At 44.9% G+C, this 19,521-nt stretch overlaps 1 protein-coding gene across 2 annotated transcripts in view; it reads left to right on the top strand.

Annotated features, from left to right (window-relative positions):
- Positions 1-19,521, top strand: part of LOC143988784 (uncharacterized) — an 81,912-nt gene that overhangs the window by 24,798 nt on the left and 37,593 nt on the right. Inside the window, exon 4 of one of the 2 annotated variants that reach the window (XM_077488640.1) lies at positions 7,939-8,013. The exons of the other annotated variant lie outside the window; for it this stretch is intronic. Coding sequence (XP_077344766.1) covers positions 7,939-8,013 — 75 coding nt within the window. The remainder of the gene's footprint in view (positions 1-7,938; positions 8,014-19,521) is intronic. 2 annotated transcript variants of the gene reach the window in all.

The raw sequence follows: 19,521 nt of genomic DNA, 5'->3' as shown, positions 1-19,521 counted from the left end.
AATAAATACACTGCATATTCTGATTAACCACTTGAGACCCGCGCTATAGCCGAATGACGGCTACAGCGCGGATCTTCTTTTCCGGGACAACATCAATAGACGTAGTCCTGTGCACGAGCGGCCTGCGCGCCCCCGGAGGGGCGCGCATGCTCTGTGATTGGCGAGTCTATGAGACTCGCCTGATCACCGATCCGTGCAAGGGGTCGATCCCGACCCCTTATCACGTGATCAGCTGTCAGCCAATGACAGCTGATCATGTGATATAACGGAGCTGGTAATCAGCTATTATTCCTCCTCGCGCTGACAGCGCGAGGAGAAAAAAAAAAGCAGATCACCGGCGGCCGTAATCGGGACATCAGTCCCGATCACGGCCAGCCATGCTAGTGCCCACCTGCCCCCTGCCAGTGCCCACCTGCCCCCTGCCAGTGCCACATTAATAAAAAGTAAGTGCCCCCCGTCAGTGCCACCCGGCAGTGCCCACAGTGCCACCCAGCAGTGCCCACAGTGCCACTCAGCAGTGCCCACAATCTGCCTCAACAAAGGTGCTGCACCCCAGTGCCACATATCCGTGCCCATCAGTGTCATCTACCAGTGCCCAGCAGTGCCGCCCATCAGTGCCCAGCAGTGCCACCTATCAGAGCCACCTATCAGTGCCACCTATCAGTGCCCATCAGTCCCATCTATCAGTGGTACCTATCAGTGCCTATCAGTGCCCATCCGTGCCACCTATCTGTGCCACCCATCCGTGCCATCTTATCTGTGCCCATCTTTGCCCATCAGTGCTGCCTTATCTGTGCCCATCGGTGCCGCCTTATCTGTGCCTATTAGTGCCACCTTAACTATGCCTATCAGTGCCCACCAATGCAGCCCATCAGTTCCCACCAATGCAGCCCATCAGTGCCCACCAGTGCAGTCTATCAGTGCCGCCTCATCAGCGCACTTCAATGAAGGAGAAAAATGACCCGTTTGCAAAATTTTATAACAAACTATTAAACATGATTTTTTTTTTTTCCATCTTTTTTTGTTTGTTTAGCAAAAAATAAAACTCCGAGCTGTAATTAAATACCACCAAAAGAAAGCTCTATTTGTGGGAAAAAAATGATAAAAATTTCATTTGGGTACAGTGTTGTATGACCACGCAATTGTCATTCAAAGTGCATCAGCGCTGAAAGCTGAAAATTGGTCTGGGACTGAGGGGGGTTTAAGTGCCCAGTAAGCAAGTGGTTAAAAAAATACTATACATATTGGTGCTGCCGATGATATAATAAAGCCATCGCCTGAGTCTATCAATTTTCATCACCAATAAGAATGTGCTTGAGTGCATAATTTTTCTGATCAGTAAACAATGATCCCGCGCATGCGGGATTGCTGTTAATAGCAGCTGAAGCCATAATTTTTCTTCACCATAAGCAAAGAAAGATCCCGCGCATGCGCGATTGCTGTTAATAGCAGCTGAAGCCATAATTTTTCTTCACCATAAGCTCCGCCCGCCCACCCGCAAGTCTCCGCCCACTTGAGTGTATAATTTTTAACCATCGTTAAAGATTCAGGGGCATGTTAGTGGGGTGGGCGGGGCTGCTGCTGATGTCCTAAGCATCTTTTCAGCTCCGCCCGCCCACCCGCAAGTCTCCGTGTATAATTTTTAACCACCGCTGAAATAAAGATCTTGCGCATGCGCCGTTAATATCATGGACTTGGCGCATGCACAGTAAAGGCCCGCCGTCAGCTGTTACAGTGACGGAGCCGCACCGGAAGTGACGGGGTGAGGAATTTTCATAAGTCGCAGGAAATTTTACCACACCGGTTTTAAGAAAATAACCGGTATTCAGAATTGCCGTTTTCAGCGATCTGAATACACTGAAGTGTAAAGGAGGGGTGGGGGGTCTTTTAGACCCCCGATCCCTCCATAAAGAGTACCTGTCACCGCCTATTACTGTCACAAGGGATGTTTACATTCCTTGTGACAGCAATAAAAGTGATCAAATTATTTGTTTTTTTATTTTAAACAATTTAGTCATTTTAAAATAAATAAAATAAATAAAAAAATAAAAAATTTTTTTTTAAAGCGCCCACCGTCCCCGCGAGCTCGCAAAGCAAAGAAAACGCATACGGAAGTCGCGCCCGCGTATGTAAACGGTGTTCAAATCACACATGTGAGGTATTGCCGCGATCGTCAGAGAGAGAGCAATAATTCTAGCACTAGACCTCCTCTGTAACACTAACCTGGTAACCATAAAAAAAATTTTAAGTGTCGCCTATTGAGATTTTTAGGTACCGTACTTTGTCGTCAATCCACAAGTGCGTGCAATTATAAAGTGTGACATGTTTGGTATCTATTTACTCGGCGTAACATTATCTTTCACATTATGCAAAAAAAATGGGATAATTTTACTGTTTTTTTTTAATTCATGAAAGTGTCCCTTTTCCCAAAAAGTTGCATTTAACCACTTCAGCTCCGGACCAATAAATACCTTAAGGACCAGAGGTCTTTTTGCAATTTCGCACTGCGCTGCTTTAACTGGTAATTGCGCGGTCATGCAATATTGCACCCAAACGAAATTTGCGTCCTTTTCTTCTCACAAATAGAGCTTTCTTTTGATGGTATTTGATTGCCTCTGCGATTTTTTTTTTTTGCGATATAAATGGAAAAAGAGCGAAAATTTTGAAAAAAAAAGATATTTTCTTCTTTTTGTTATAAGAAAAATCGAATAAACTAAATTTTAGTCATACATTGAGGGCAAAATTTATTCAGCCACATGTCTTTAGTAAAAAAAATGTCAATAAGCATATATTTTTTGGTTTGCGCAAAAGTTATAGCGTCTACAAACTAGAGTACATTTTCTGGAATTTACACAGCTTTTAATTTATGACTGCCGATCTCATTTCTTGAGGTGCTAAAATGGCAGGGCAGTACAAATCCCCCCCAAATGACCCCATTTTGGAAAGTAGATACCCCAAGGAAATTGCTGATGGGTATGTTGAGCCCATTGAATATTTATTTTTTTTGTCCTAAGGGATTGAATAATGACAAAAAAAAAAAAAAAATTTTTTTTTTACAAAAAGTTGTCACTAAATGATATATTGCTCACACATGCCATGGTTATATGTGGAATTGCACCCCAAAATATATTCCGCTACTTCTCCCGAGTATGGGGATACCACATGTGTGGGACTTTTTGGGAGTCTAGTCGCGCACGGCACCCCGAAAACCAATCACCACCTTCAAGATTTCTAAGGGTGCAAATTTTTGATTTAACTCCTCACTACCTATCACAGTTTCGAAGGCCATAAAATGCCAAAATAGCACAAAACCCCCCAAAATGACCCCATTTTGGAAAGTAGACACCCCAAGCTATTTACTGAGAGGCATGTTGAGTCCATGGAATATTTTATATTTTTCCACAAGTTGCGGGAATATTACAAACTTTTTTTTTTTTGCACCAAGTTGTCACTAAATGATATATTGCTCACACATGCTATGGGCATATGTGAAATGACACCCCAAAATACATTCTGCTGCTTCTCCTGAGTACGGGGATACCACATGTGTGGGACTTTTTGGGAGTCTAGTCGCGCACGGCACCCCGAAAACCAATCACCACCTTCAGGATTTCTAAGGGTGCAAATTTTTGATTTAACTCCTCACTACCTATCACAGTTTCGAAGTCCATAAAATGCCAAAATAGCACAAAACCCCCCCAAATGACCCCATTTTGGAAAGTAGACACCCCAAGCTATTTACTGAGAGGCATGTTGAGTCCATAGAATATTTTATATTTTGCCAAAAGTTGCGGGAATATTACAAACTTTTTTTTTTTTGCACAAAGTTGTCACTAAATGATATATTGCTCACACATGCTATGGGCAGAAGTCAAATTACACCCCAAAATAAATTCTGCTGCTTCTCCCGAGTACGGGGATACCACATGTGGGGGACTTTTTGGGAGCCTAGCCACGTACGGGACCCCGAAAACCAAGCACTGCCTTCCGGATTTGAATATAAAATGCTACCAAAAAACCTGTTAGCGATGGCAGGGATCAGGCCTGACTCTGCGATCGCTGCAGTTATGTGTTTAGTGTTTTGTAAGTGACAGTGATCGATCGATACTGCACTTGGGTGGGCTGGGCAGAGGGGCAAAACGCAGGTGCCAGCAGGTATTTGGGCTGATCCCGCTAACAATGCGTTTTTTTGGAACCCTAAACTGCTGGGGACGCTAGTATAGATCTGATCAGATCAGATATTGATCTGTTCAGATTCTATACCACTACGGGAGGTGTATGCTTTGCGTGTGGGTGTTAGCGGTACTGGCACTAACCTAGCGCTGCCTGGGGCGACGCAGACCCTGACCCTAAAACCTAATTGATATCACCCGCCGGGTGATCAGGGGGTTAAACCTTTATTGGGTAATAAATGGTGGGTGCCCTGATGCTATAAAAAACAAACTAACCAGAGTCACCCGTAACACTTATACGGTGATCAGTGGTGAAAGGGTTAACTAGGAGCAATCAGGGGGTTCAAATTTTTATTAGGTAGTATATGGGGGTCCCTGGCGCTATATAAAAACCTGACGGGGAACCTAAATAACTAACTGGCTAACCAGCGTCACCAGTGACACTTATACTGTGATCGCTGGTGAAAGGGGGTGAAAGGGTTAACTAGCAGCAATCAGGGGGTTAAAACCATTATTGGGTAGTATATCGGGGTACCTAGCGCTATAAAAACCTGGCGGTGAACCTAAAAAAATAACTAGCTACCTAGCGACACTAGCGACACTGATGCAGCGTTCAGAAAAATTATCGCTTAGTGACACTGGCAAAAGGGGGTGAAAGGGTTAACTAGCGGAAATCAGGGGGTTAAAACCATTATTGGGTAGTATATCGGGGTACCTAGCGCTATAAAAACCTGGCGGTGAACCTAAAAAAATAACTAGCTACCTAGCGACTGTAGCGACACTAATGCAGCGATCAGAAAAACGATCGCTTAGTGACACTGGCAAAAGGGGGTGAAAGGGTTAACTAGCGGCAATCAGGGGGTTAAACCCATTATTGGGTAGTATATCGGGGTACCTAGCGATATAAAAACCTGGCGGTGAACCTAAAAAAATAACTAGCTACCTAGCGACACATGCAGCGATCAGAAAAATGATCGCTTAGTGACACTGGCAAAAGGGGGTGAAAGGGTTAACTCTAGGGGCAATCAGGGGGTTAAATCTTTATTGGGGGGTGATAGGGGGCTACCCTGGACCTAACACTAACTGTCCTGACAGTTTTTACTGTCACAACTGACACTGAATGCATTGATCAGTAAAGAAATGATCAATGCAATCAGTGACACTGTGACTGGGGGGGGGAGGGGGGGCGGGGGGGATCGGGGGGCGATCGGGGGGGGGATCGGGGGGGGGGGGTTTGTGTGCCTGTGTGTACCTACATGTCAGTGTAGTGTTGGTGCACACTTACTTTTACTCTTCTCCTCGTAGTCCGGTCAAAAAGACCGCCCCGAGGAGAATGACATCACTTCCTCCTTCCTGTGTAAACAATACACAGGGGAGGAAGCTTCTCATTGGCCAGGAGCGATCCAGAGGGGGTGGCCGAAAACCAACGGCCATCCCCTCATCACGGAGCGCTCCTGGACCGAATCGGACCGCCGTAACCAGCGGGAGGGGGTCCGATCGGACCCCCCACCTGCTGGAAGGCAATCACGTAGATGTACGTGATTGTGCCTGCCTGTGCCATTGTGCTGACGTACATTGGCAATACGGCGGTCCTCAAGTGGTTAAAACACCGCTGCGCAAATACCGTGTGACATAAAATATTGCAACAATCGCCGTTTTATTCTCTAGAGTCTCTGTTAAAAAAAAATATAATGTTTGGGGGTTCCAAGTAATTTTCTAGTAGAAAATATGGATTTTAACTTGTAAACACCAAATTCCAAAAATAGGCTTAGTCATGAAAGGGTTAAGGACAGGGGCGGACTGACCATTGGGCCACTCGGGCAATGCCCCAGGGCCCCGTGCCTCTAGGGGGCCCCATCAGGGTTGCCAGTCTCAGTAAAACCAGGGAAAGTATGTAAAAAGCTGTGTTTTTCTTTTTACATCTGTCTCTGAAATGTGACTTACCAAAAATCCTGAGATTATAGCTACCCCACCTCTCCAGTGCCTTCTCAGCCAATAGAAACATGTCTGTGTGTACTGTGTGATTGTATACTGTGTGGCCCCATAAGGTCTTATTGCCTGGGGGCCCCATAATCTCCTATTGCCCAGGGGCCCCATGAGTTGTCAGTCCGCCCCTGGTTAAGGATGTTATTTCTAGAGGCTGTTCAAGGTAGGTTAGCAGGTGATGCTTCTGATTAATTGGCGGTAATTGATTGAGTGTGATACACCTGTGAAGCTACACCCTGTAGTGTTGTATATAAAAGTATGTGCTTAGTAAAGGATTGTTGCATGAAGCCTGAGGAAGAGCATGAGATGCTCGCAACTGTACAGTAGCTATTTGTAACCTTTTTATGCCTTAAGAGCAATTGATATAATATACAATTTTTGCATTGGAGAATGTGTCACTTTTGTTTTTTCATATATAAAACACTGATCAGCCATATTATTATGACCACCCACCATAGTCTGTTGAGAAGTCAAGGAGAGGCATGGACGCCACTAGACCTCTGAAGGTGGTATCTGGCACCAAGCCATTAGTAGCAGATCCTTTAAGTCCTGTAAATTGCAAGATGAGGCCTCCATGATCTGGACTTGCTTTACCAGCAAATCCCACAGATACTCAATTGGATTGAGACCTGGAGAATTTGGAGGCCAATTCCACCCCTCAAATGAATTCTTGTATTTCTCAAACCATTCTTGAATTCATCAGACCAGCCCATCCTCTTCCATTGCTCTGTGGACTAGTATAGTATATATACTGTATATGTAGACTATACATTATATACCAGTAGCCACCAAGCAGTGGTCCATGAGAACATTTTGGTGGCTTCCAGGGGTCCCGCAGCAAATCAACATCATGGCAGATGTGTACTGCTCAATGTTATTTCTAGTGTTGTTCTCAATGCGCACTGACAATCAATACTGTCAGCGCACATTGATACCTGATGCCTCCTCTGTAAATCAAGCTCCTGGGAACTCAGAGGGAGGCATCGGGAATAGTGCAGAGAGTGGGAGGTGAAAAGGGAGGGGACCTCTAATGGCAGCACCGATCACAGAGCTTGAGCACATGGCTGGATAAGGAGATGAGATCCAATGATGAGTCTGTATAAGGCAGCAGTGTAATGCAGAGTGCAGGGAGGAGAGAGCTGGAACATTGTGTGTATAAAGCAGCAATGTGATCCAGGGTGAGGGGGGCAGAGAGCCAGAGCATTGCATGTATAAGGCAGCAATGTGATCCAGGGTGAGGGGGGCAGAGAGCCAGAGCATTGTGTGTGTAAAGCAGCAATGTGATCCAGGGCGAGGGGGCAGAGAGCCAGAGCATTGTGTGTGTAAAACAGCAATGTGATCCAGGGGGAGAGGGGCAGAGAGTCAGAGCATTGTGTGTATAATGCAACAATGTGATCCAGGGGGACGGGGGCAGAGAGTCAGAGCGTTGTGTGTATAATGCACAATGTGATCGGGGGGGGGGGGGGGGGGGGCAGAGAGTCAGAGCATTGTGTGTATAAGGCAGCAATGTGATCCAGGGGGAGGGGAGCAGAGAGTCAGAGCATTGTGTGTATAAAGCAGCAATGTGATCAAGGGGAGAGGGGCAGAGAGCCAGAGCATTGCGTGTATAAGGCAGCAATGTGATCCAGGGGGATGGGGCCAGAGGATTCCAAATTGTAAGTTTAGTGGTCCACGAGGTCTGAAAGGTTTATATCCACTAGTATATACTGCATGTAGACACACACACAGTTTAACTAATAAAGTTTGAAGCTACTTGTAATACATTTTATTTTTATTACAGTTAAAGTTGAGAACGAGGTGACAATTACCGATCAAGAAATACAGAGTCAAGCAAATAAACCAGTCCCAGATTTAAGTAAGTTACTTACTTATTGCAATTCATTTAGTATTTTGTTGGGTGTGCAAATATTAGCTTTTCATCATGTTTTCTATCCTAGTGATTTTCTATCAAATTTATATTTATCTTGGGATTCCAGTGATGATATTGCTGCACTTGTCCTATTTCTGACACCTGTTGTGGACATTTTTTAATTAAATGGTGGATAATAAAACATACTAGCGCTAAAGTCCAGGAAGCCTTTGAGATAAAAGCAAAAATGCAAAGTTTGTTATAATAGAAGTTCCACAAAATATTCCACAAAAAAATGGATATGGTCTTGTGGTGTTTGAGATAATCTTTAAATTTTCGATGGATTACCAAGGAAGGTAATCCATAGAAGTAAGAGAAGGCCTGGTTCGCAATCTCCCCTCTAAATCATCCCAAAGGTGTTCTATCGGGTTGAGGTCAGAACTCCAAAAATCCCCAAAATTGCTCTTCCATCTCTTTATCCCAGATAGCAAGCAATTGTGCTGCAAGTTTGAAAATGACTTGCTAAGCTATTGCTAGACTTGCCAAGCTTCACAAGTTTGTTGCACAATTGCAGCAAGTCTGCATTGCATGACTCCAGATCAACTCTCTTTGCAAACATTCTGCAATTCTGCAATTTTTGGTTCAGTTATGTTGTGCAATAGTCATCCCACCACAGGGGTCACTGTAGCTGAATCTTCATGCTGTAGACTTGCAGAGCTCTTGCTGTATACTCACAGCTGCAGCATTGCTCTTGCTAGAGACTTCCTATGCAAATTTGCTACAAATTGGAAAAGTGTCAACTAAAACTTGTGCTTCAAGTGCTCTGCAAGTGTACGCAATTCCAGAGAAAATATTCAGCAAGTTAACAGACCTACAATTCAAGACTGTTACAAATTCGTGGCAAGTTATCCTTGCTATCTGGGATGGACCTTGCTTTGTGCACTGGTCACAATCATTTGGTGGAGGGGGGGATATGGTGTGGGGTTGTTTTTCAGCGGTTGGGCTTGGCCCCTAAGTTCCAATGAAAGGAACTCTTAAAGAGTCCATACCAAGAGATTTTGGACAAATTCATACTCCCAACATTGTGGGGACAATTTGGGTATGGTCCCTTCCTGTTCCAACATCACTGCGCACCAGTGCACATTGCACAAACAAGGTCCATAAAGACATGGATGAGTGAGGTTGGGTAGGAGGAACTTGACTGGCCGGCACAGAGTCCTGACCTCAACCTGATAAAAGACCTTTGGGATGAATTAGAGCAGATATATTGAACCCTATGCACTAAGACTGAGATGCCATTAAAGTCCATGTGCATTCAAGGGCAGGCACCCTAATACTTTTGGTAATATAGTGTATATATATATATATATATATATATATATATATATATATATATATATATATATATATAATGTAGCACTGGCTCCTGAAGAGCACGTGTTATGTGTTTTTCTCTATTTAAAGTTCCTAGAACCGTAGTTTGGTTTTGGGTTTAATTATACCAAATTATGGTTTCAGTACCAGTCTAGCTGGATTGCACTGTGTTCTGCTTGGCCACAGATGGCGCTGTCATCACTGGCAAGTGTGAGAACGCAGTTCATCTGGGCACATTGAGTGCCATTTTTCTCTGAACCAGCACAGTGGGAGTGTTATCCTGCTGTGCATTCTGGGAGAAGGTACTTAAGGTACTGACTTCACATGCTTCTGGATTCCGGTCCAGAAGATCTTTCTGTCTGTTTGGTCCTGGTCCTCCTGACCAGCCACCATGGCCCTCATGGCCTGGGGTGTGGATCCATCCTATTCCGAGTCTCGGTGCTGGCTAGCCCAAGACAAAGTAACTGGAGGGAGGATTCGGAGGTGCTCCTGTGCCGTCTCATCTGTGGAGAGGCCCAGCAACTGAGGAAGCAACCAGGGGAGGACTCTTCGGGAGAAGACCACGCTGAAGGCTGGCTTCTCAGAAAGAGCCTGGAGGCTTAGTTGAAAGACCCCAAGTGAATCTACACTCGTACGGTAAAGCCGGACCGGCTGCAAGATATTGGTACCATATGAGGGCTCTCTAAATTTGTCTACATCCTTCAGTTTACTACAAGTCTGTGGCAGAGACTTTACTACAAGTGTTCTACAACAAGTCTGTGGCAGAGACTTTATCCAAACGTCCTTTATGCAAGTCTGTGGCAGAGGCTTCACTTTAACTGAACACTATCGGCTGCTAGGCCTAGTGAGAGGAGGTCTATCCGGTGGCTGTGAAAATCCAGTTGTGAGTGGCTATTCTCTGGATTTCTATAGGGAGAGACTTCCTATTTTGAGTAGTTCCAAGAGTACCTGAACTTTCTACCTAAACCCTCTAACCCTCGTTGAGAGACTGTATTTTGGCTACTCTTTTTTTGCAAATAAAAATCCCAAAGCGGATCCAGTATCAGTTTCTGCAATTCTTTGGGCCATCTACCTCGGGAAACCCCTAGATCAGTGATGGTGAACCTTGGCACCCCAGATGTTTTGGAACTACATTTCCCATGATGCTCCACTATACTGCAGAGTGCATGAGCATCATGGGAAGTGTAGTTCCAAAACATCTGGGGTGCCAAGGTTCGCCATCACTGCCCTAGATGCACACGAGGTCAAGAAGGTAATGGTAAGTCCAGCAAATCAGCCGCTCCTTCGGGGGTCAGTGCTACATATAGATATATATCTATATATATGGTGCATGGTGCATGGTGGACAGTGGTTGAGGCGGTGTGCATAGTCCTGTGTATAATTCATAGTTCAGAAAGTTTACAGAGCATTGGGAAAGCACAAGTAAGTAGAGGATCTTAATTCTATTTACTGAAATTCTAATTTTGATTTACCTTTCCAGGTAATATATATACAGTATAATACAAAGCTTCTGTAAAATGTGTTTGCAGATCCCTTTCTGCTTTTGTATTGTGGTTCACAAGGGTGTACTCGGCTCCATTCAGCAGGGAATCCATGAACTTATTTCCTGCTGATTAAAAACAGAACAGGATGGACTTCACTTTGTGACATTCATGCTTGTTCAGCTTCTTTGTCTGCATTTTGACAGTGGACATTTGCAAACCCATTTTGATTCTATGGGCTGCTGGATGTAAACAGACTTTACATCAGACTACTTCCAATCCCCTTACATCGAGCCAACTCTGATTCCAGATCTGGATGGCCTATGAGGTAGGCAGATGTAAACAGACACACATCCATGTGATCTGCCTGTCCCTCTCCATAGATTTGCATGGAGTTTCTGGCCATGTCTGCCTGAAAAACTGATAGGTTTGCTGGCAGCAGCAAACATCTATACAGTCTCAGTATTCTCAGCAGCAGTTATGTCCCATACATAGGGTCAGACATTCTGACCACAAAAACCATCGGATTTTGGCCAAAACTTGTGTTGCATACACACGGTCGCACAAAGTTGTCAGAAAATCCGATCGTTCGGATTTTCTGACAACTTTGTGCGACCGTGTGTATGCAACACAAGTTTTGGCCAGTAGCCAATAGCTTTTGTCTCCAAATTTTTTTCTGAGCATGCGTGGCACTTTGTGCATCAGAATTCTCTACACATGATCAAATTTTGTTGTCGGAAAATTTTAGATCCAGCTTTCAAACTTTTTCTGTTGGAAATGCCGACGGAAAAAGTCAGATAGAGCCCACACACGATCGAATTTTCCGACAACATAATCCGATCTGACTTTTTCAGTCTGAATTTCCGACCCTGTGTATGGGGCATTAGGCTATCAGATTGATGGCCAGTATCTGACTTCTTAGTCCCAGTGTCCTTCCAGTCAGCCTGTGCAGCTCAATTTCACTGTAAAACAGCTGTTTACATTTAGTACTCCTTATAGTCAGCAACAGCAACTGGGTTCTCTCACCCGGCAGCAAATAGTATTGGGGGCACAGCAGGGGAGTACCAATGTTAAGCAATGTTCCCATCTGCCAAAGCAGGGGACAGAGGTACGGGGGGGGGGGGGAGGAGATTTAAACCAAATATTCCCTCCATTATCATGGGGAATGTGAGATCTTGGGTGAATAAGGTAGATGAGCCAATGGGATTAGTTCAGAGTCAATGTGAGTTTAGTGAGTGTAGCATTATGTGTGTAGCGCCCTGCTCCTGATGAGCAGACACTATTGTTCTTTTTTTCAAATATAATTGTCTGAAGCTGTAGTTTTGGCTCGGACTAATTTTTATAAAAGTTCTTGTTTCTGTACCAGTTCAGCTGGGTTGCATTGATTCCCACCTGACCGTAGGTGTCGCTGTCGCCATCAGCACGTGTGGAACAGCAGCAGGCTGGATGCATTGAATGCCACCTCTTGCTTGGAAATGGTTCAGTGGGTGTGGTTTCCCTGCTGTGCATTGTGGGAGAGGGTATTTAAGGTACCAACGTCTTTTTTTGGGTTTGTTTTCTGGGGTCCGTGATCCCAACCCCAGGGCCCTCATGGCCTGTGTTTCATGGTCTTGCACCTCGGGGCCGCCTGGCCCGAGGCCTCACAACTGACAGTGTGGGCCCAGGAATGTCTTGGGGCCTGCTGATCCAGGGATGGCCCTGTGCTGTCTCGTCTGTGGGGAGAAGCCAAGAAAGCTGGAGGATCCAGGGGAGGACTTTTCCAGTGGAGGACCAAGCGCAAGGCTGGTGTCTCTGGAGGAGCCTGGAAACTCATTTTGAGGATGCAACCCGGATCAGTATCCTTACAGTGTCGTCGGGTCGGCTGAAAGAATCTGATACTGTATGGTAGTTCTTCCTAAAAACTCTCAAAACTTCTAAGTTCAAGTAACAAGTCTGTGGCAGAGACTTTGTTGTGTATCTACTCGCAAAACCTCTAAGTTCATTTAACAAGTCTGTGGCAGAGACTTTGTTTAGCATCTCATCAGCTGCTAGGTCAAGTGAGAGGGGCCTATCCGGTGGCTGCTGGATCCAGTCTGTGGAGCTGTTTGTCCTCTGGATCTGATTAACCTCTAACCCGCAGTTACCAGGTGCCTGAACTCCCCCTTATCCTCTAACCCTCTATTGAAGGACTGTGTCTTGTGTCTTTCTTTGGTGTTACCCCTAAATAAATCTTCAAAAAGGACCACATGTCTGCTCTATCATCATTTGGGCTACTTTCCACAGGACCCCCCTAAGATGAAGAGGCGAGCAGGTGAGGTAATGGTAAACCCGAATAAAACCAGCAGCTCCTTCGGGGGTTAGTGCTACATGTGTTTTTCAGAAACAAGACTGCACAGATATATTCCCGATCATAATGTTACCATAAGTGGTTTCCAGATTGTCAGAACAGACAGGGACTGCACAAAGAGTGGTAAGAGGAAGGGATTAGGGCTTATTATTTTGTAAACAATAGATGGTGCAACCCTGGTCACATAACTATTAAGGAAGGTGTTTTCTGCCCATATATAGAATTATTGGTTATAGGGCTTCGGCCTTATTACTTGCCTAGGGAGATTCCACATGTTATTGTTGTGGCGGTGTATATTCCACCTTCTGCCAACCAAATGTTGGTAAGTGACGCTATCCACAGTGTTATTGCAAAACTTCAAACCAAGCTTCCCAATGCCCTTATCATAATCTCAGATGATTTTAATCATGTCACCATGGAGAACATCTTGAGTAACTTCACACAGTTTGTGAGCTGCCCAACTAGAGAGAATAGGACCTTGGATCTGCTGTATGCCAATGTGGAAAATGCACATAGCTCTTCTCCTCTTCCACCTTTGGGCAGATTATATCATAATTTGGTCTACCTCAATCCTTATTATGTGCCTATGGTTAAGAGACAACCTGTGACCACCAGATCAGTGAAGAGATGGTCTGAGGAGTCCTTTGAGTTATTGCCGGGTTGTTTTGAGGCAACAGATTGGAATGCACTCTGTGAGCCACATGGAAGGGACATTGATGGGCTTACTGAGTGCATAACACATTATATTATTTTTTGTGTCGATTCTATTGTTCCAACAAGAATTGTTCATTGTTATTCAAATAATAATCTGTGGGTAACTAGGGATATGAAGGATATTCTTAACTTCATGAAGATGGCTTTTAGAGTGGATAATAGGGGTGAGTTAAAAATGATTCAGAGGGACCGGAGGATAAAGAGTAGAGAGGCTAAGGATAAATATAGAAGAAAGCTGGAGTGGAAACTCCAGCAAAGAGGGTCTGGAGTGGCATGAAAACCATTACAGGTCTTAATCAGATTGGTGGAGGGACTAGGGGCGATGTGGAGATGGCAAATGAACTGAACCATTTTTAATAGGTTTGATTTGGAGGCCCTGGCTTTAACTCAGAACCTCAGATTCAACACAAAGCTGCAGAAGAGTAGCGTTTCGGAATGTATTCACCTCTCCTCATACTAGATGTCCTTCCTCCTTTAATGTGTGTTCTGATTCACCCCTATTGGATACTTTTAGTGGTTGTTCTTTTTATAAGAACAACTCTACTCCTCCTTTAAGGGAAAGTGCATCAATGTATTTTAGAGCTGATCAGGTGAGTAGACAGTTAAGGAGACTTAAGGCAGTAAAATCATCATGCCCTGATGGAGTTAGCCCCAGGGTGCTGAGGGCATGTGCATACCAGTTGGGGAGTGTTCTTCAATGGGACTTTAACTTGAGCTTGAGTCTACAAAAGGATCCTGTGTTGTGGAAGACATCCTGTCTTGTCCCTGTGCTAAAGATACCATGTCCTTGTGGCTCCAAGGATTATAGACCAGTGGCTTTGACTTCCCACATCATTGGAGAGTCTTCTTTTATATCAGTTACAACCCATGTTTAGTAAACCTTCAGACCCTTTTCAGTCTGCATACCAGCCAAGATTGGGGGTTGAGGATGCTATAATTTTCATGGTAAATCGCATGTATGCACACCTGGATAAGTCAGCAACCACTGTGAGGGTCATGTTTTTTTACTTCCCTGATGCTTTTGATACTATCAGACCGGATCTTTTGGGCAAGAAGCTAGCAGCAATACAGGTTGATGTTTCCCTTTTGTCATGGATTGTAGACTGCCTGACAGATAGACCACAGTATGTGCGTTTGCAAGACTGTGTGTGGGATAGGGTGATCAGCAATATTGAGGTTCCACAGGAGACATTTCTCTCTCCCTTTCTTTTTACTGGTTTTAGCTACCAGACAGAGTCTTGCCATCTTCAGAAGTTTTCTGATGACTCTGCGGTAGTGGAATGTATCAGGAATGGGGAAGAGACTGAGTATAGGACTGTGGTGGAGAACTTTGTCACATGGTGTGAGGCCAATCATCTGTACCTAAATGTGAGAAAGACAAAGGAGCTGTTTGTGGATTTCAGAAATAGGAAGCCACCAGTGACCCCAATCTCCATCCAAGGAGTGGATGTGAAGATAGTAGAGAGTTACAAGTATCTGGAGGTGCACTTAGATAATAAGCTGGACTGGAACAAGAGCTGCTCTATAGGAATGGCCAGAGCCGCCTCTACTTTTTGAGGAGACGGTGGTCCTTTAACATCTGCTGGACGATGCTGAAGATATTTTCTGAGTCTGTGGAGGCCATCGCTCTCCAGTATGCAGTGACATGCTGGGTAAGTAGGCTTAGGGTGTCCGACACCAACAGACTCAACAAACTAATTTGCAAGGCCAGTGATGTCATTGGATTGGAAGTGGAGACTTTTACAACAGTGTTGGAGAGGAGAATGTCGTTCAAATTACGTTCAATCTTGGAAACTCCTCCCACCCACTCCACAATACAAGATACAGTATATAATTATTTTCTGTGAGAGCTGGAGGTGAAGATTTATTTCTGGTTTATGATCAGGATTTCGTGTTGTTTTTATAGTATGTTGGTATTGTGTTGGTTATTATTTGGGTGGTATTAGAGAAAGTGGTGTATTATTTGTATTTGGTAGTTTGACTGTCTGTTTGACTGTCCCTCTCAAGTGGCACCTTCCCCTCCCCTCTAAAACATGCGCAGATCACCCCCATACTTAAAAAACCCTCTCTGGACCCCACCAACCTGAACAACTTAAGACCTATCTCATTGCTCCCATTCACCTCTAAACTTCTAGAACGCTTAGTCTACAACCGCCTTAGCTCCTACCTCAGTGAAAATAACCTTCTTGACCCATTACAGTCTGGCTTTCGCTCTCAGCACTCCACAGAAACTGCCTTACTAAAACTCACTAACGATCTACTAACTGCTAAAACCAACAGCCAGTACTCCGTACTCCTACTACTTGACCTCTCTGCTGCCTTTGATACTGTTGACCACCCACTCCTCCTCAATCAACTACATTCCCTTGGCCTCCGAGATTCTGCGCTTTCCTGGTTCTCTGCCTATCTATCACAGCGCTCCTTCAGTGTCACCTACAACTCTGTATCCTCCTCTCCATTGCCCCTTTCTGTGGGGGTCCCCCAAGGCTCTGTTCTTGGACCCCTTCTCTTCTCTATTTATACCTCCTCCCTTGGTCACCTGATAGCCGCCCATGGCTTCCAATACCACTTATACGCCGATGACACCCAAATCTATCTGTCTACTTCTCACCTCACTCCTTCAGTCTCCTCTCGCATTACTAACCTGTTAACTGACATATCAGCGTGGATGTCACACCATTTCCTTAAACTAAACCTCTCTAAAACTGAGCTATTAATAATCCCCCCTGCACATGCCCCCCTCCATGACTTTTCCATCAAAATCAACAATGCAACCATCAGGCCCTCCCCTCACGCCAGGGTACTAGGTGTAACCCTAGACTCTGACTTGTCATTTCAGCCCCAAGTCCAATCGTTGTCAAAAGTTTGTAGATTTCACCTCCGTAACATCTCTAAAATTCGCCCCTTTTTAACAATTAAAACTACCAAGATCCTCATTCACTCCCTTGTTATCTCTCGCCTTGACTATTGCAACTCCCTTCTCATTGGCCTGCCCCTCCATAGGCTATCTCCTCTTCAGTCTATCATGAATGCTGCTGCCAGACTTATCCACCTTACCAACCGCTCAGTGTCTGCCAACCCTCTCCTCCAATCCCTACACTGGCTCCCAATCACCCAGCGAATTAAATTCAAAATACTAACCACCACATACAAAGCCATTCACAACTCTGCCCCGAGCTACATCACCAATCTTGTCTCCAAATATCACCCAAACCGTCCCCTCCGTTCTTCTCAAGACCTCCTACTCTCAAGCTCTCTTGTCTCCTCCTCCCACACTCGTCTCCAGGATTTCTCCAGAGCCTCTCCAATCCTCTGGAACTCGCTACCTCCACCGGTCCGGCTATACCCTACTCTTGCTACCTTCAGACGATCCCTGAAAACTCATCTATTCAGGGAAGCCTATCACGTCTCAAACTAATCTCCTACCACTTCCATAAACTCATTCCCAACAATTATAACCTTCTGTACCACCTGCCCCACCCTTTTAGATTGTAAGCTCTTCTGAGCAGGGTCCTCTTAATCCTCTTGCATTTAATTGTATTGTAACTGTATTGTCTCCCTTTTATATTGTAAAGCGCTGCGTAAATTGCTGGCGCTATATAAATCCTGAATAATAATAATAATAGTTTGATTGTCTGTTATTTTAATTTGTGTTATTTATTCTATGTTGTATTTTTTTATTTTATTTTTTATAATTTTTATTAGGAAAATAAAGAAAATACAAAGATATATGATCAGGCACAATCATTAAAGACAAGATACATATCAAGGTCATACCCTGGGGTGACAGAGAACCACAAAGCATAGAACGTTCCAAGACAGTGTTATTACGAAAAACCTAAGCAATAATGACCAGACTGGATAAATCAGCTACTGTATTGGACCCTAAATAGTACAGACAGTAACAATAAAAACCAGTACCCCAGGGGCCAAGTGCCTAACTGCAACTTAGAAAACAATGTGTTGACAGAAATAAAGAGGAAAGAGAGAACAGGGAGGGCCATGGATGGGGGGGGGGGGGGGGGGTTCAATGGTGAAGTCCGAAAGAGGGTTCCTGGCGTGTGAGAGAACTGAGGAGAGGTTTGAGGAGAGTCTTGAGGGGGAGTGTGTCGGCCTCTGCATGAGGGACTCGCATTGGCATCGGGAAAGGAGAGGGACCTTGTAGATAAAAGAGAGTTGATCCAACTCGCGTTGGTCCTGTATAGACACGTTTGTGGTCATGAATAGTTGCCATCTGGCAAGGAAGTCAGCTTTTTGTTTACCATGCGAGAAGTCTGTTGTGAGCCTCTCTGTGTATAGGAGAGATAGAAGGTCTTTGCGGAGTTGGGAGGCTGGAGGGCCAGAGGGCAGGAGCCAGAATCGTAGTATGAGACGGCGGGCCAACAGTAAGCACAACAAGGTCCAGTCCACTGTAGCTCGTGTGGGGAGAGATCCTGAAGAGGGTCTAGCGCTTGCTGAGGTGGACCAAGGTAGCAGGATGGGATCCCAATAACCAAAGATTAGGAGGAGAGGTTCTTTAGGTAGTTTCATCAAGGTTACATCAAAAATGAAGGCCAAGACCTGGTCCCAAAAGGTAGAGATAACGGGACAAAACCATAAACGATGAGCGAGGGGTGGCTTCGGGAGATGACACTGTGGGCAGGAGGCCCCATTTGATGTTGATTTGGAGGAAAGAAAAGGAATGTAGGCCCTGTGGGCAATCTTAAGCTGGGTTTCCCTCCAGGTTTCATTAGGCGTCAGGTTGAGGACTTTGTTTAGTCCGAGCAGAATTTTATGAACAAGATCTGAGTCCGGGAAGGCAGAGGACCATTTTGCAAAAGAGGTGGAGGAAGCAGGTGACTGTGATCGTTGCAGAAGCGGCTTGTAGATATCCGAAATTTTAAAAGATTTGTTGCGTATCAGCTGATCCAGGAAGCTTGATTGAAATCGACGGGAGGCCTCTTTACAAGTATGAGCAATGTAGCTGATGCATTGTTGGTAGTGGAAGAAATGAGAGGTGGGAATCAGGAATGCGTCCATCACTTTCTGAAAGGGGAGCGGTTTGCCAGTGTTCGGGTCGCATAGAGAAGAAAGAAGGGACAGGCCCCGTGCTGACCATTCGGAGAAGGCCTTACAGTGGAGACCTGGAGTAAAACATGGGTTTCCTTGAATGGGTAAATGAATAGATAAGAAAGGCGTAAGTCCGGCCAATTTTCTGGATTCTCTCCATGCTATTGCTGTGTCTCTGAAGACTAGGTTGTGTTGGTGAGGGAGGGGTACCGACTTCCAGCGGCAATGTAACAGGGCGGGCAATGAGAAAGGGCGAGCCATAGCGGATTCCAAATCAAAATTAGAGTATCTGGACGAGTGTGTAATCCAGTCTAGGCTCGTTCTAAGTAAACAGGCTAGATTATACAACCTAATATTGGGTAGACTTATACCCCCATCGCCCCTGGGAAGGTGTAATTTTTTGAAAGCAATACGTGGTCTTTTGCCGTGCCATAAAAATTTAGAGATAGCAGATTCCAAAGAGGTAACATCTTTGTGTTTGAGCAGAAGAGGAAGAGTTTGCATAGGATATAAAAGTCTGGCAAAGCTGACCATTTTTACAAGGTGGCACCTTCCCAGGAGCGAGAGGGG

This window comes from Lithobates pipiens, unplaced genomic scaffold (genome assembly GCF_037356315.1).
Source record: "Lithobates pipiens isolate NorthernLeopardFrog02 unplaced genomic scaffold, aLitPip1_a1.2 Scaffold_18, whole genome shotgun sequence".
Taxonomy (NCBI): domain Eukaryota; kingdom Metazoa; phylum Chordata; class Amphibia; order Anura; family Ranidae; genus Lithobates; species Lithobates pipiens.
Note: the sequence above shows the minus strand (reverse complement) of the source record. Positions and strands in the feature narration are given on the sequence as shown.